Source organism: Sipha flava, unplaced genomic scaffold, assembly GCF_003268045.1.
Source record: "Sipha flava isolate LNK unplaced genomic scaffold, YSA_version1 134_pilon_pilon, whole genome shotgun sequence".
Lineage (NCBI taxonomy): Eukaryota > Metazoa > Arthropoda > Insecta > Hemiptera > Aphididae > Sipha > Sipha flava.
Window position 1 is genome coordinate 2,180,906 of NW_020271760.1, and position 19,756 is coordinate 2,200,661.

The 19,756-nt window shown below is 33.3% G+C and overlaps 1 protein-coding gene across 1 annotated transcript in view; it reads left to right on the forward strand.

Annotated features, from left to right (window-relative positions):
• The first annotated feature begins 1,846 nt into the window (after nucleotides 1-1,846).
• LOC112679344 (T-cell leukemia homeobox protein 2-like) overlaps nucleotides 1,847-19,756 on the forward strand; it is a 30,487-nt gene continuing 12,577 nt past the window's right edge. The window contains exon 1 of the mRNA XM_025549113.1: nucleotides 1,847-2,939. Within this exon, the coding sequence (XP_025404898.1) occupies nucleotides 2,348-2,939 (592 nt within the window). The 5' untranslated portion in view covers nucleotides 1,847-2,347. The remainder of the gene's footprint in view (nucleotides 2,940-19,756) is intronic.

Sequence of the window (19,756 nt, forward strand, 5' to 3'; positions counted from 1 at the left end):
ATTTCCATTTTTTTTTTGTGCTTGAGGCGTGGAACTACTGTTCGATCTTTTTTTGAGAGGCATAACTGCATAAAAATGGCGTTATTATAACGGAAAAAAAAAACAAAAAAAAACACAAAGTATCAATAAAAACTTTTAATGCCATAGACGCACGTGCCATGGAAAAAAAAAAATAAAAAAATAATAATAACAAATTCAGGGATTATAATTTTTTTCGCACTAATTATTATTATTATTATTAAAATTAAAAGCAATCATTTAAACAAAAATTTCTCTCGTAAATCTCAAAATGTCTGTTTGAGCACCTCCCGGGTTTGGGCCTATCACTTTTTAACTTTGCCTATCTTCTGCCCATTGATCTAATATATCTCTGTACCAAATTTCATCGCAATCGGTTCAGCCGTTTAGGAATGCAAAAAGGACAAACAAACAGATAGAAATCCATTTTTATATAATATATATGGATAAAGCAACACTAGTGAAAACATTTATAGATTTTAAAAGAATATTTTTTAGAACTTACACGAATAGGTAAATACGTTGTACGAATGCGCACAGTGCACTAATGGCGTACCGATTGGGAAGTTTTGAGGGTTTAAGCCCCCCATAAGTAAAACATGTTTAATTATTTCTTTTATGGAATATTACATTCATGACATTTTTTTATGCATATATAAATGGTAACCCTTCCCATGCACGATTTATGCGTACACCACTAACTGCGCACATATAATACAGATACCTACCGGTGAAATAAAAACGCCGTTGCAGTTATAAGAAGTCAAGTCAGCAATATACGCAAACAGTATATTATAATTAGGGCAAAATATATCATTATATATTTCTAAAAAACAATTAATTATACAAGCATCATTACGCTGTTTAAACCCGATCTGCGCTAATAGTACGCATTAAATATTTTTTTCTGACTTAATCAAACAATATTAATTATTAAAAAATAACCATACCGTGAACAAAAAATTAGCAAAAACCTTAGTACTACGACGGCACCGCCAGAGTGGAGACTGCATATGGAAAAATCGTTTTGATAAAGGTTTCAAAAATAAAATGTTGATAGATATATATATCTTTGATTTAAATGTCTTTTAAAAAAAATTATGTACACAAAAAGCTTCCAAATCGTCTAATACAGCAGTCTGAAAAAGCAAGAAACAAAAATCTAAACACGGAAAACTTCAGGAAACATAATACAGATTTAGCTTTGCGTAACAACGTTTTCTTCAAGTCGGACCGCGCAAAATAGAACTACGTAAACGCTGAAAGTCTTCTGCGTTATCGATAGCGAACAATTTAAACTGCGTTTCCATACGGATATCCCATCAGATTTTTGTGGAATCGTTGAATTTTCTACTGCGCTGCAGACCAGATAGGTTTTCCTGGGCCATAGGGCAGACGAAAACGTAAAAACGAAAATGTATACTTGACCATAACGGTTTGCCAGCCCTGAAATCAAAAACTGTTTGCGATACGCGTGCGTTACAAAAAGAAAAAAATCAGTGGCGACGGCGTGAGAACCTCGCGGGATGGCCGTTGCTACGGATATAATATAATAATACTGTCGGTGCGCGGGTGGACTGCGCAGAGGCGGTTTAATCTTTTCGATCGGGGCCAGATTAAGGTGGACGTGCGTGGCCGAGTACGAACGCACGGCGTAATAGCCGCAGTACAGGTGCGCGGGTCGCGGGGTTTTCGTCGGAGCGGCCGCGGGACTTACGCACGCGCGCGAAACGCAGAGTACTGTACAGCGGCCGCACGACAACGACGCGTTGTTAAATGGGTTTTAATATTGCCGCCGCCGTCCCCTAGACCACCTCCGCGCGGTGCCGGTCCGCCAAAAACGGGTACTGATTTTCCACGGCCGTCGACCAATCCAAACGTGGCCGAGGCGGTGCTCGGGAGGACGCCCATCTCGACCATCGACGGCGGCGGTCGTCGTCGCCGTTAGCCGTCCGCCACTCGCAGTCCGTCGCGCGCATCGTATCCAACCGCATCGCCGTATCGTTATTAAATATTTTCGCTATCACTACTATTATCACTATCATCAACATCATCATCGTTACGAACCGCTTTCCGACGTCGAAATATATACGCGACCAACGATTTACATACCGTTTTTAATGGAGTTCTCGCACGTCAGCCGTACGGTAAGATTATCGTGGTGACGTGGTTTTTTCATCGAAATGCATTTCAGTCGACGTCGCGCCTAACACACGTCGTGGAAGTTCATAACGCGATTCGTTCCGTTCACCGATACCGGCACCGCGCAGGTATAAGCAGTATTCGCGCACGCGTGCAAACCAGTTCTGTATACCGCTGCGGCTACGAAATGGTCGACGAAACCAAGTGCAGCTCGGTCGAGGACGGTACCACCACGGACGAGGATCGCGACGTGCGTGTGGATTCCGGCGGTTCGGACGAGGAGCTGTGCATGGACGAAGAGGACGAGGACGACGTATCGCCCACCTCGGCGGCCGCGCCCGGCACCCTGACGTTCGGCATCTCCCGTCTGCTGGGCGGTGGCGGCGTCGGCGGAGAAACGTCCAAGCGTTCCGTGTCCAACGGCATGGCCGCGGCCGCCGTCTCGGGGCCCGCCGAGGCGCTTGCGTCGTTGTACGCGGCCGGCCACCACGCGGCCGTGTTCGGGCTACACCATCATCTGCACCAGCAGCACCAGCACATGGCGGCCGCGGCAGCGGCGCACCAGGCCGCCGCCAAGCCGACGGACGACAAACCGTCGTCGTATCTGCAGTACACGGGCGCCGCGGGCGTCATCAAAGTGCCCGCGCACAGGCCGCACCCGTCCGGCGGCGCGCCCGGCCAGATGCCGTCCCCGTGGGCCGCAGCCGCCATGGACCCCGTGTCGTTTATGCAGCGCAATGCTTTTCTGTTCGCCGCCGACAAGAATCGACTGGCAGCCGGTACGTTTTTCCATTAGTCATTTCTAACATACGTCTAACAATTAACAATTGAATATCGCAACACGTTTTGACACGCTCTTACGATCGGATGTATTATGTGTAAATCTATCACCAAAAACTCATTGTAGAAACTGATAAATGTTGTAGCGACACGAAAACAACTGTGTAAATTGAAATGCCGAAGTGTCCAACCTAGGTTAGAAAGGTCCTTCAAACGTGATAGATAATTTGAATATTGGTTCGCTTAAAGTATATTTAATAATAACATTACTTGCCAAAATTTTGAACTAATATAACGTCGTTGGAACTACAAGTATACATTTCGGTTTTTTTTTTTCACTAAAACTTTCTAAAGTAAACTTAGAAAAAGTCATTCCGAATATCATACGAAATAAAATAATATTTATTATTGAAAAAAGTAAATTTTCACGAATAATTCGAAAAAAAGGGAACAAAATACAATAACAAAAATTATCAGTTTAATTATAATAAATTATTCTTAGACATAAGTTACATTATTATCTTGAGTCTTCAACCTAAAAGGTTCATTTTAGGTTAAAAAAATCGAATTTTCTTGAAAATGTTTCATTTATTTTATTAAAAGTTAATTTATAATGCTCATAGTATTTAATGCTATGAGTTATATTCAATTAAATCATACTTTAATTATCTTTATTAACAGGAATTATGTCGTAATTAGTAAATCCTTGTGGTACTGCACTCTTTGGAGGTAAAATACTAAATTGGAAATTATTTATGATTACTTTATTTTTTGGAATGTTACTTTCACAATGAATCTGAGCTGAAACCTTTTTCAATACAACTAGATTTGAACTATTTTTAATTGGACAAAATTTAAATCTACTTTCTCCGAGACATGAATGAAATATATATTTGTAAAAAAAATCAATTTTAATATTTATCACTTTTCAGCAATAGATCCGAGTACTTAACTAATCATAATAACCTAATTGAAAAAAGTTTTTTAAAAATATATAACGTCATTAAAACCAAAACTCAACGATTTTTTTTTAAAGCATATGTGTTGGTAAATTTTGGAAATATAGGTATATATTGTCTTAGATTTCCAGCAAAGCGAATTTAACTATAAGCTATTTTTATTATTGTCTGACAGATTTTCGGGTAGATAATTAGTCAGTAATTTTTTTTTTTTATTAATTAAACTTTAAAATAACCCATAAGGGATTATTTTCATGGAATATTTACCATTACATTGAACATCAACTTTATATCAGAACCGTTTGGCAAACGCTATATGAGTTATCTTTGCATTCAAATGTTTAGTATTAAATTGACACAATAACTTGGAAAACCACAGTATTTAACTGGTTTTTATTCTATAGTTTAAAAGCTTATAAAACGTTTATTTGCGAAATGTTTATAGCTCTCATATAATAGTGTACGCCTTTATTTATTTTCAGATGTATGACAGACATATGTTGCACTTATTATACTTTTTTTTTTCTTTTAAGTATAGTGAAAACATTTTGATTTGATTTAATTAGTTTACACGCTGTTTATTTTTTATTCGTTGCACTATGCGTGAATCATTATTAAACCTTATCACGTATACTAGAGTATCCGTTTAAATGTAATTGTGGGGACGTTATTCCTACTGGGGTATTATTTTTACAGTTGTTTTTCGACGCAAATAACGTTTGTGTTCTAGCTGTATATGTTACAGTACCCAATACTGTATGTCTACATAAAATTAAGTAATGGATTAAGTAAATTTTTAAATTGCATAAACCCTGCGAGGATAAATCATTTGGTCAAAATCGGATTCATAATAAAAGCTGTATTTTAGACGGTTACATGTAATATAAATGTAAGAAATTAACGAACGTAAATTAATTTCTTTAACAGATAATTCATACTTATTTAAATTAAAATATAATATACATAATTGTAGGTTGTAGATTTTATTTTATAAATTGTTTTTATTGTTACAAATACACTTGATATTTTTACTATGAGATTATAATTTTTGTTATTCGTGCTATAGTTTATTTATTGTTACACAATGCAATCCAACATAATAATAAAAATAAAAAACAAAATGTTTGTCTCATTAGATTAATATAATAAAAATATATATATTCATACTTTGTAAGCACTTATTAATACAATCTGATAGTTATTTAGTTTTGAAGCCGTGACTAATTATTGTAGACGGACTCTAAAACACAATTTTTTTAAATGATCGTGTGATTACAGTAGTTAAATGAGTATCTTATAACCTCAACATGATTAAATTAATTTGTTTTATTCACATTTACATTTAAAGTACATAAAACTAAATAAATTGCGTGTACCTGCATTTTGAAAGTAATATTAATAACGTTTTTGACCATTATTAATAATCTTCATAGTTTTTTTTTCGATTTTTTTTTTTTTTTACACGCGTATCGTAATAACATTGCTTAATCATTTATTTAGTATACAAACGAAATAATTTGATGCATTTAAGAATGTCACATTCGTAATGTAAAATATTGCTATTATTTTAAATTATTTGTTAATTTTGTGTTGAATACAAAAGGTGGTTTTGGTAATCAATAATAAATATTCCACTAATTCCACTAAAAAGCATTCATTCTACTAAGCATCTGCTACAATAATTTAAATGTATTCTAAACACTTGTCAAAAGTGTTTATAATATAATTTGCTATGTAGAATAGTCTGGTTGTTGGTTTTAAATTACTTCATTATAAGCAGTGCCAACTTTTTTTTTAAACATTACGTTAATAGCTAAAAACCATTATCCGTTTATAGGTTTGATAAATTTATGTAGGTATATCTTTATATAAATAGGTTATAAGTTACAGATTAAGAATAATATATTTACAGTAAATATTTCAATTAAAATGCAAATAAAGAAGTATTTTTTAACGTATATTTGTTATTAAAGATTTCGTTACATATGTACATATTAAACGCATATCAATAATTATGCATTTCTATTTGGAGACGTGCTCCTTAAATAGGTGCTTAATATAATTTTGTTTGTAAAATTGTTTTGTCTCATAAATAATTGTTTTGAAAAACTGGCTCGAATAGCTTTGAGGATGAATGCGTGTTTTGCTACTGAATTACTCGTCAAATAGAATTAGAAACAACATGACGATAATAATACGTATAATTTAGTGAACAACCCGATCATAATTATAAGGTAATCTTTTACTCTCATAAACGTAGACAAACGAATATACTTTATAAAGTTTGTTTGTGTATTGAAACTGCTAATTTTTTAAACATGCTCGATATATTCTAAAAGAATTTCTATTATCTTTTTATGATAATTAGGGACCGTTTTTAAAATTGTTTCAATTTTAATATTTTACATGCATGTACAATCTCAGGTATATTATGTCTATGAAAAATAAATATTTTTAGAAATATTAACCACAAATAGTGGACATTTTCAAGGTTAAACAAATACATTGTACAATGTTTTTAATTATAGACAATAACAATTAAACTCACTCTCTGACAGCTTAACCATATCGTATAATATACCTACTGAAAATGAATTAATTATTATAATTGCGGACTGCAACTGTAAAGGTTATATTTTATGGATTAACACGATTAAAAACAAGTGATTATCATATTTTTCTGCATGCGTATGCGATTCAAGTTGTGTAAGATGTTTTACACTGGTAAATCGACGAAGTTTCTTACGAATGAAACCATGTCTTCATCCCGATAACCGCGAAACCGTCGGCGCTCGTTGAACACGATTGAAAAGACAGCATACTGCTTGTGCAGTTATTCCAAGATCGAGATGAGACCCCGGAAAGGAAGGGAAAAAAACGTTTCCGTTGACGCGTCGCGTACGCACCCGAGAGTAGACGTTTTCACACATTTCTGATGACACGAGGATATACTATAAAATATTAATCGATTGTAATGCACACTCGGGGAGGAAAAAGAGTAGCTGCAAAAAATGAAACCGACTCGCATGTGTATAAGGTGTAACACGCGCGCTGGTAGAAGTATATTATATATATGTTATGCGTAAGTGTACAAGCTGTAACACGCGTTAGGAATACGCAAGTAGCCGGCGCATTAGCAATAGCATCGGTGTGTCTATAAACCTGTCCGGTTTTCCGTTCGTAATGCATCCATCAACTTCGGTTCGCCTGAATATAACCGTTTATAACCACAGTTTACGATGGTGTAAAAAAATAATATTTCAATATTATGCTCAAATATATATATATGGTATACCCGTACCGTATACGTGTTCACAAAATGTGTATTTATATACGTGGAGAGACAGATAGATGAAGCGAGATATTATGTGCATAAAGAATAGGGTAATTTATATATTTATTTTTTTAGTATTGATTTTTTAAATCCTAAGGTACGCTCTGCGACTTCGAAAAGTGTGACTTAAGGCACAATCCGTATACGGTGATAATCATTAAACGTACGTGTAATAAAATATACATATAGTGCACGTGTGTAAGCAGGGTCGGTGAAAACTTTTGAGAACCCGGGGCTGATCGGTTCCAGGGTCCCTTTACTTACACTTGTTTGGTCAAAAAATGCGTTCTACTTGTACATACTTGCACGTACTTTAGTACAAAAAAGACATTTAAATTTGCATCTTATACCACGGCGAATGAGACTATAAAATAATTTTGAATAAAAAGCTGATACGACCGGCCCCGGTGCTCTAGCCCTCCCTGTCCCACCCTATCGACGGCATTGTGCGCAAGTTAAAATCAAAAATACCAATTCTGATCTACTCAAATGTTGTGGTGTTAAACAAGTGTATATTCTTTCAAACATTTGTTATAATATTATAATACATTATACGTGTAAAAATATAAGAATTTTCAGCGAAATATTTATATGCATTATGTTCAATAGACGTAAAAAACTAGTGGAACATATACAGTATATTGTATTAATTAATACATGAAATTTTATTTTTGGAATTTCCTGAAACTCATTCCTTATATCTGTTTCTATTAAGTGTTAGAACTGAACAGGATGGAGCTTTAAAATATATTAATACGAGATCGAAAAATACCTAGTTTGGATAAATTTTAGATAATTCAGTACAACAAATTCATGATATATTTTCAATATGGATCAAATCAAATATCTCTCCGAGAAATTTTTTAGTTACTCCGTAATTTTACGTACTTCCGTACAATTTCATTGTATGCCATAATATGTAAGCAGTAAAATTTTAATCTACCGTATAAACTTACAAATATATTCTTAATTAAATTATAATTGTTCTAATTAATATTTACTATTAAACCGTAAAGTTCAGACATTGATATTATTTGAGAACAATTTCCAGCAATAAAAGTAAAAATAGAAAGACCATGAAAAACATAAAATCGCTTTATTTAATTTGACATTTGATCTTTGTCTATAAACATTTTAACGTATTTTATCAGTGTGTTTGTCGAAATCACGAGCAAGGATTTTTTTAAGATGATTGATAGGATAAACGTAGTTGAATCTACCACAAAAATGTATTGATTTGCTTCAATAAGAAAAAAAAGACACTTTTTGTGCGTAATAACATTTCTATATAAAAGTTCTATTATACATTGAGGTTTTGGTAACATTTTTATTCTTTTCTTCTCTTAATCAGAAATTCAAATGTCATATTTACAAATCTTCTTTTGACATTTTTTTTTTTTTTGTAAAACCTAATTAATATTTTATGTTATGATTGATGCAATAATGGGCGGTACTGGTTTGCGCACAAATATCAAAAAGACAACTTGTTTGGGCACAAAACTACCACTCGTTTGAGAACAGTCGAGTCGTAATCATACACATGGTTAGCGCACAGTTACCTTTTAGACTTTAATAGTTTAATACCTTGCATATTAATATTTCTTTATTATTAAAGTACTTGCATACATTTTCCTTCCCCCTTAACAGACTTAGGACTGTCTATGAATGTATTCATATGTGTGGTTAAAAATGTATGTTAATTGCTTATTAATAATTGTAATAAATAATATTTAATACTTGTTCAAGTTAAAAATGCATGTTAATTTTAATTTTAATATAATATGATTGGTATATATATGTATAGGATAATATATACGTGTCTATTATTTTTTGCAATAAAAGTTTCCCATTATTTGAATGTATTTAATTTGGTCTATTTCGTCAGATGTATATTTTGTCCATTAGTTTATGCGATGTTCAACTGATTCTATTGACTCCTTACGGCGATAATTATTTATATTTTTGTTGATTGATGTTATTTTTAATTCTGTTTCGCTTTTTATTTTAAGAATTACGTTTATTACCTGGTGTATGTGGGGATGTGGAGTCTAAAATTGTTGGTTAAAATGTCTATGAAATGCTTCTACACCGTTTGTAGTTCGAGGTTCGTCTTTTGGATGTCCTGCCTATAACGTAGGATTACATTTTGAATCGGGAATCATATATGTTTCAAGAACGTAGTTGGAAATGAAAAATCTGACGTTGGGCAATCTGATATTAATTGTGTAAAGGCATCTTTTACTTCTTCTGGAGGTAAATACGGCAAACCAAAAAAACTTTTAAGCCAATTACCAATATTGGAATTTTTGTTATTATACTCAAGTAATAATTGTGTTACTTTGAATGTGCCGAAACTAACTTTGAGCTAAATGAAAAGTACAAGCCACAATTTACAATCGGGATAAAGATTTAGTAAAGCATTGTGTGTGGATATCTCAAAATCTACATGAAACTCTTTAATATTTACTTCTTGGTTAAGCGTATAAACACAAAGATCCTGAATTGTTATCCACATTGTATTATACGTTGAAATTGACTTACTCTTCAAAAAAATATTATTTTCGTGTGCGCAAACCAGTTGTATATTTAACATAACCGTGTGCGCAGACAAGTTCCGATTTTTCAGGTAAAAATTATGAATTGTGCGCAAACAAGTTGCAGCCGCAATAATACATCTTTTAAAATTATTGTTTTTGCAGTTTTGTTTTTCAATAACCAAGTTATTTTTGTTATTCCAATACTAATTTTTATAATATTTTATGATAACTACCCAAACTCTTTGCTTACCAATAATCTTGTGATTTTATAAATTAGCCATATATATTATTTATCCTGGCTATTAATTATATTTTTAAAGGTGTCACTACAGGATTGCTTTTATTATCTGTTCTAATTCATGTCAAACCTATATCAATGATACTACTCGTATATTGTAAAACATTCAAATTCACAGGTTATGGACTAAAAATATAAAACTAAATTAAAAACCTATTATTTATACTTATATATTACCCTAATTTTATAATATTAGTAGGCAATCCCGGCTAAAAGGGGTGGGTGATATTTTGTCATAGTTTCCGATAAGGAATTCTATAATCAAAGATGCAAATACACTCTCAATATTTATACATTGTTAGTAAATAATACTGTTAGCATGTACAATTAATTCACCGTGTGTGGTTTTGTTCAAATAACGTTGTTCGGTGGTGTTTTTCAAAATGCGATTTAATAACAAAACTGCGGCATAAGTGAACGACGAATGCATACAAAAAAAATACAAAGTTTTATACATCAAAATCGGGTAGGGGTATAAAATGACAACACTTTTTGAGCTTTGGCAGTGTGTGTGTGAGAGAGAGAAAGAAATGGTAGGGGATGAACGAATATAGCATTAGCTCATTTTCGATGCAGATGTGGTGGAGGTGGAAGGTGGTTGGGGTGGTGGCCTGTTATAAAATGAAAGTTTTTGGTGTCGTCGTTGCCACAATCATTATAAATGTGAAATAATTTGTCAAATATTCTGCAAGTGATGAGGTAGTTTGTGAAAAAGAATATCCCACGTAGTACAAAGTACCACTGTCTACCGCGCATCATACCATGCCTGTAAGTATAATATATTTATTTTTGTATAAGATGTCAGTCCGACAAACGATCACGTCGAAATAAGCAAAGTTAAAACAAAATTATGGTTCACGCATAAACCGTGCTAAATTATATTATCTCCCTACTATATAGTTTAATAAACTACTGTGTAACAGAGAAAAAATTTAACGCTTTTAGAAGAAAATAATAGAAGCACGTAGCACAACTGTATGAACTAAATGATAATATTCAACGCACACGAACTTTGATGGTTATGAGCATATCTGGCTGCTTGTAGTGGTATAACGGAAGAGGAGATCAGAATGTATGAAACAGCGTTCCGGGAAACTTATACGTCACAAAATAAAACATTAATTTATTGAAGTATAATATATAGTATATAAATTATTAAAATTAAAATATTCGTAAGCCAATGTTCCACGTACCGAGGTTAATGATAATAATAAAAATATAAGTATTATTAGAATATAATTTTAAGCCAACATTTTTTACTTGGATACCTGATACTCACCTGCAGGTTTCATAAATAGTCTTATAACTTTTAAACATAGTCACTCTATTAATAATGAATCATTTAAATTGTTCATTTTCAGGCACATAATTATTTTTATTAATATTCTTAATTTTCGGGATATCATTAAATATATACGTTTATTTTCTATTGATAATATAAGTAAGAGTTCTGTTTATTTTTTACGAGTCCTTGTAATACTTGATTTAAATATCTAAATAAATATATCAAATATATTTTATTATAATTTAAATACTTACTCCATATTTGTACGACATGTGTAGCTTGTAATACAACTTTTAGATCAGAAAATTCTTCTTCACGAATCAGTGTAAATGCAGTTCTGTAATTTATACTTGATTCAGCTCTGCGAGCGATTAGACGGCTTCGAAGTGAATTTGCGATAGAAAAAATTCACCATCGAATAAAAAGTATACGATGATAAAAGTGTTCAGCGTATTTTCGTATGCGTGTATATACGAAAACGAGACACAATTTATATAGCATCGTCCCTGCATTATTACATTTTTACTCAGATTACACGTTCAGTGAAAAATGTACCGCTCACGTGAATGTATTTATATTTAACATCAAGTTACAGTAAAACGTGCCTATGTGTTCGTAATTTTCCACGGGTGAGCCGGGGGAGAGCTGATCATAATTTTCGCGTCGTACACGCGTACCGTTTTTATTACGCCCCCAGAGATGATAATAATAGTAGATAGCGAAGAATATGATATTGCGGCCTCGCGTGAACATCGTTTGAATTATCCTCCCGGCGCCGCAGCCACGGCCACCACACCGTCGTTGTTTATCGATCCTCTTCAACATGGCCGAAACTTTATATATTTACCTATTGACGACACGTACCTACACACACACACACACTCTGTTTTATTGGACCGCGTGGTGTGAGTTACGTAGGCTCGTACCCCTCTGGGCAATAGGTGCGTTTATGTGTAAACGCGTGTTGCCGGTCGTTAATTCGTCGACGTTGATATTAGACGATTTATTTTTAAATTAACGTAATATTTTTACTTTTTTAACTTTACGTAATGGCCGTCGTTAATCCGTATTCCACACCCCTCACAATGTGTTTATGCATTTATATACGTATATATATATATATATAGGGTGGAGCTATTAAAACCAAACAATTACATTAAGGAAGGCCGCTGCAGCGGGAAAAGTGAAAAACGTTTTTATTAAAACCGGTAAAAAAATAATATGAAACGTCTTAAAAATGTGCTGGTACACGTCTTAAATGTAATGAGCAATTAAAATTAAGTAGATGGTGTAGACATGTATATAACGAGAGGGATGATAAATTTTCTCTCTCTTCGACCCGATGCGCATAGTGTGTGTGTTTGTTAAAGTTATAAGTAACGTGAGGCATATATATATATATATATATACATATATATATATATATACATACATAAGCCTATAAACTATAAACTGCACTAATGAAAAAATAAAAATTGTTTTGAATATACAAATATACCTAATAGAGGAAGTGTAATACATTATATTTTAAAATAATACATTTCTGCGATACTGCATTGTTATACGTGATGGTAGCGGATCGTATATAATATATCATTTTCACATTCTCATTGGCCGATTTAGCCATATGATGAAAAAGCTGGGGTTCAACGTCAAATGCTCGCGGGGAAATTAATGATTCGTGAAAACCGACCGGAATTTGATCAATGAATCAGTCAAAACTGCGTGTATTATATAATTATGTAGAAAAAGTAAACCTTAAGATGCATATATATAATATATATTGTAAACTATATAATTATGTATACATTATTTTGGGGGAAATTTTTTAAATATTTTAATGCAATATTGCAATCGATTTAGTGCGAGTTTTCAATTTAGTCATACTGCCTTAGTTATGGTAATAATTGTCGTATGGGCGATATCTGTTTTTCAGTACTTTTATACCGTAACACTACGATTTTAATGTCGGAATGGCAGCCATGCGGTAAACGTGATCAACAATAATAGAATAATAAAACGTGCGTTCGCCCGTGCAGAATTCGCGTACTCCTGCGATGCAGTGAACCTGTACTGGGATGAAATCGCGCGAAGACTTTAACGTATACAGATCGGGTACGTACGCGTAACATGTTGTGTTGTTCGTAAACATCCTGTGCGCGTATGGCTTGCACGCGTAGAGGAATATAATACGGTGCACACGAACGGTTGGATTAAAACGTAATACGACGTATTATTATAACGTGTAATAATAATGCTGACAATACGCGTCTGAAAAAAACCTCGTCCTGTCACCGTTGCGAGGTCGAATTATGACGTTTCCGGCTACCGTTGCGGTAAAACACTACGCGCACACCTAATAGGAACAAAAATATAATATAAATATGTATCAATGCCTACATGAACACTTATAGTGGTCCCCTAACGCGTGCGTTGGACAGATTATTAATTCTGTGGCGCCAAAGATTTTTTTTCTCTCGCCTCTCTCACGGAATTGTTCACGGATATACTATACGTATAATGAAAACCGTCTGCGTTGGTATTGATAATAAACAAGAAATTTTATTATAACATGATCTATCGTGTTTAAAACGAATCGACGGTTTAATGATTCGAACACGAAACTGTATAGTAACGGCTACAACGAAACTATATTAAACATTGATAGTAAATGACGATAACGTGACGGTGAAATGAATATGGTGTATAGAAATAAAAAAAAAAATGGTATGTAAGTACTAATAAGTAAAAAGTAATAAGTAATAAGCACGAATAAGTATGCGAGGAAGTTTTTAGAGTACATACATACATGCACACGTCTAGATTGTTCGCTATAGGAAAGAATGAATGGTTAAATTAAAAAAACAAATCGTCTGTACGAACATTTTTCGTTTGCATTTTTAGAACAGATTTAAGTTTTTTGTATACAATCGTAATTTTTCAAAAACAACAAAACATCCAAGTATAATAATTTAATTAAATATAAATTACACGAAGAAAGCTTAAAACTTACAAATCAACTAAATATGAAAACAATGTGAAGAACTATCAGGGAAAAAAGGAAAAAAATTTGAATCGGACAAGCTGTATAACGAGAAACAATATAAATGGATATCAACGATTGTGGAAGAAAAAATAGAAGGAAAAGCTGACAGAACCAGTGAAGTTTCATATCGAAAATGATTTGAACCAATGTGAACATAATTGGTACTGTGCAAATAAAATGAAATTTTCTTCATAAAACTATGTACACGATTTTACTTCGTACCATGTCTTAAGACGAGAGGCCGAACATTCGTTTAATCCGACCGCGAGTTCTGCGTAGTGTTTGTTCTATTGTTTGACGTTATTTTATTATTCAGCAGTCAGCGGCGTTATAGTTTATAATTATTAATACAAGCGTTGACGGTGTGAAGTGCATCGTAATAATGAAATATGCTAATTGCGTCGGACTGCACGAGTTCATCACGAAACTCTAAGTGTTGACACGTACATAAATATATATATATATAGGTATTCTTTAGAGATTTGGTTAATTTTTGTGCCGAAGAGTAGGAAAAGGCTCATGCAGTAGTTATACATATATATATATATATATAAACGTAGGTTATATCTAACTGCACTACTGGTGTGGAGTATTCGTGTCATAATTTCATAATATAAAGCGTGCAATCGGCGTGGATTAAGTGCAGTGACGGCGAATCGCGTCGTGTAACTCGATTGCCGTTCGCCTGCAGGCTTCGTAACGTCAGGATGCAGAGGAGATCGTTTAATTTTTCAAAAGCAATTAACAACGCATTTTCTTGATGTTTTATTAAGCGCGTGCGGACGATGAGTAAGATGTTTTGGAGGCGGTGGCGGCGGCGGCGAGAGGAACGGAAATAAGGAGACGGAGGAAATTCCGGTACCGGATATAATCCGTTTAACGCCCGAATAATTAATCACTCGGTGATGCCGCCGCCGCATTGTTGGAAGACGTCGTATTTATTTATGCGCATTATACGCGCACGTAAATATAACTGTGTACACACCGTACGTATAAGTCTTAACGCCGCCACTACGTCTCGTCGTTGGCTTCGCCGCTAAAGTTAATTTGTTACCAGGACGAAATTATTCCAAAACGATTTGACGGCCTCCCGCGGCCTTCGTCGGTCCCACCCTCTCACGTCTCACCGGAGCTCGTCGGTTTCGCGGGACACACGTCGCACCGCGTTTATATATTATTATGTCTTGTACGCAAAACTCGTCCGGGCGCGCCGCGTTAATTCGATTAGGTTTCGCACTCGTCGTCGTCGCCGTCGTCTCCGTCCCTGCCCTCCCCCAACACCTCCGCTGTGTATAATGCGCCAGGACTAAAACGTGTATATACATTACGTATTTGTGTAAAGGGAGTTCGGGTAATAGAAGCTTCCTCCCGTCGTGTCCACGGATAAATTAACCGAAACTTCGCCCTTTCCTATAATAATTAGTTGGTAATTTTAATGGGTTTCACCATAGCGCATAATACGGCCGCGGATTTCCATTAACGTCCGCCTATACTTCCTTATTTTGGTCTCTCTCTCTCTCTCTCTCTCTTCAGTTTAACTTGTATTGTTTTACGTAGACTTACCATAAATACGTTTTTTTGTTTATTGTTCAATTACATTTAACTCGATCAGCTTCGTTATACTGTGAAACGAACGTGAATAAATTATGTTGATTTTATATCATGTACGAGTACAACACGTGTTTGAATCCTATGTCATGTTGGTATGAATTAAGAAAACGAATGTTCTAGTGCGGTTTATTGTATACACTAGTACTGTATTATTATTTGCACTGTACACATGTGCATTTATATACTAGCTGAATAATTCCGAGTCCTGTATAGCGCAAACTAATTATCCTGTTTTATTATTTAAGCCGTTTTTACTTGTACATTACAACATTTGATTCGATTTGTAATGATATAAATATTATATAGCTCATAGTTACACGTTCATCAACGACAGATAAATCAAGGTTTTTTATCGAATGTTATAATAATATATAATGTAATATAGCGATTAGTATAGTTCATTTTAATTTGTTCTTATGGATGTATTCATGAAATTGTTTTAAACGGTAATTTATAATTACACTTTTTAAATAAAAAAAAACTATATAGATTTATGTATGCTATATAATTAATGTTTATATGATAATAATAAATATGGAGATTTATTTTTCCGTTTATTTAGTTAGTGTATATAGGTATTGGGATCACGAAATTAGGCCGACAACCATTGGGCAGACAGACTATACGGCCAACGGCCGATGGGCCAAATAGTACTCGTATATCGGGCAGACTACATGACCGATAGCCGATAGGCCGACAAAATTATAATTGATCAAAACAATCAATAATAATAAACTCAATTATTAAAAATCTTATTTCATATATTACTTAAAAATATTAATTCAGGTTATTATTAAAAATAATATTAATAAAATATTAATAAATAAAATTTAAACTTAAAAGGAAACCTGACGCGATGTGTTATTACTTAACTGTAACTGAATGAAAACGAAAAACTATCACTTCGATGCAATAAGATTCTATTAATATTGATATTATTAGTGTAACATGTGAAACGGGCTATTTAATTTGATGACGAAAGTAATTACTGTTATCATAGGTGATGACCTCATTGTTGCAAGTGTGCATCAGTTACAAAAAATACAAAACCTATCGAAGACAGTAAATATTAATAGATTTTTGTGGTATTTTGTTATGTATACCAATATTTTAGCAATGTAGATAATCGGGGCATTATATACATTGTCGGCTTATATCGGGCATTTTATAAAATACCAGATTTTCTACATTTCTCTAAAATATATAGGTATTATATTATAGTCGGTTTATTAACTATTATACATGTATAAGCCTTAAACAGTGGATTAGATAAGCTCTAGTATAAGAACAAAATAAAAATGTAAAATTGTAAAAATTATATTAAGTATATCAGAATTTTTCGGCCATGAGTTGTCGGCTATACGGTGCTGTCGGCCACATGTACTGTCAGCCCTTTGGCTGTCAGCCCGATGGTTGTCAGCCCATCGACCCTTTCCCATAGGTATTAGTGGTGAATATATGTACGATAACGTCATCTGTTGATTTCTAACTAGAACTCACTTCACCCTGGAAATGTATTCAACTCGTGTACCTATTGTGTTCAAGAAGGGATTGAGTATCACATATAATAACATATACGCAGATAAATAGATCGTTCACGATTTCCCTTACACACACTTGTTGTATAGAGACCTTACATATTAAGTCTTTTCAACGAATATAACTAGAAAAAATAATAAAAATATGTGTTTATACGAGTGCTATAGTTATTAACACTTAAATCTTATATAATGTATACATATTATACTATTGCATGGACATAAATGAAAAAGAAAATAAATAAAAGCTTTTATAAATGTATTATTAAGTATATCTATTACATACATTTAATATACACGTTTTCTATTTTTATTTATGTTCTAACAGGCATATACAGTATTTTCTTAAAAAAAAAAAAGAATGATGCATTCTAAGACTAACTACTCAATTATATATTTCACGAATACATTTGTAAAATATTGCAATTATAAATTTTTAATTTCGAAATGTATGACCATTGCTGCATAATTTTAATTCTATATTTTCTCTTAATAGCAGGTTGTTATACGTTTGAAGATATACACATCAAGGCTATTATTTTAGATTCTGAGCTAAGCAAGAATTGTATTTTAATCATACGTACAAGGTATTATTTTTTTGTGCGATCATTTTAAATTACGTTTGATATAATATGTTTTACGGTAAATTTAATTTTATAATTTTATCTCAGATGAAATGCATTAAAAACAATTTGAGTTTATTTGAAATAAGGTTAAATAGCTACAGTACGTTTATACAAGGTCTTTCGAATTGTGTGTGATGGTTAACTTAAAAGCTAAGTAAGTATGTTTAATATTACTTAAGTAAGCTTAATAGATCAGTCACTCATTGTTATATTTATCAGTTGAATTTTAAAAGCTGCCACACATCTATGGATGAATGAAAAAGAGGGGCTTGTGTCTCAGGCACATTTTCTTCAGACTTTGATGTAATATATTTTTACGTGTATATGCATTCAAACATATGTTTTCCTGTAGTTTGCAATCCAGTTATGTACATAATAATTTAATTGAAACATGTACGCTCAAGCCCTGTAGCCATTGAAAATAAAATAAATAGAAAACAAGTGAAAAAATAAAAATTCTGTAAGGTATTTTATATTTTGATTGTAACGTTTCTGACAAATTCGAACAAAAATCCACTGCATATTACACGTTTTTCTCCCGTCTAATTGCACTTATAGATTTCCTTATACGAATCAGAGTGTACAATGCTTTGTAACTTATACAATTTGCATGCCTACACCGCCTGCAGTGCACATTATATCGGTATTGTTAATTTAGTCGGAATACAAAACGTATGCCGTTTCTGTATGAAAACTATGTGATATATATTTTATATTGCCTATGTTATTGTTAAATATTACGTGTACGAGTATATTATACAAATAACGGCGCAATTGTAGTTGTCGTGATTCGTGACACGGTATTTGGAAACAACGAAAGTCGTGCGCGTGTAATTTAGCGATCGAATAACAGCAACCCGTCCCGCTGTAATTATTCTCTGCCAGTCAACGGGCCACAAAGATACATATAATACAGCCAGTAGTAAAAAACATTATTCGCATTCGTCGGTATTCCTTTTCTCTCACACGATATCGTTCATCGGTAAACTCGGTAAGTTCAATCCAATCAAGAGTAGATTAAAAAAAAAAAAAATCTTTAGAATTTGGAAGTACTAATCGTTTACCTAGGATGTTTCGGAATTCCATATTTAAAATAAATTGAATGTTTAATTATATATTATATATTATAATAATTAAAATATATTTTATAGCTTTTATTTAAATAATTTTTTAGTTGGCTAACGTACCTATTGAATTTTAAAAATCAACCTTTCTCTTCCCTATTCAGTATATTGGTCTGGATCCACCCTTGGCTCTAATAACATATATATATATATACATATTACATAATATAATATTAATGTCGTAATATAATACGTGTACGCGCATGTAAGTTTGGTGTCGTAGTGGGGAGAAAAGGATGACGACGCCATTGTATTTTTTCTTCGTTCCTTCGCGTTTTGCGGAAGGGGAGTATAGAATTTAATGCTTCAATATACATATACTTATCGTATATACAGGTATACCACGTGACGTTATTAAAAGAACACACTACTGTATATATATATTATTCTGTGTGTGTGTGTGTGTGTGTGTGTGTGTGTGTATGTATGTGTGTTAAGGTAGTTACGAAGATCATTGT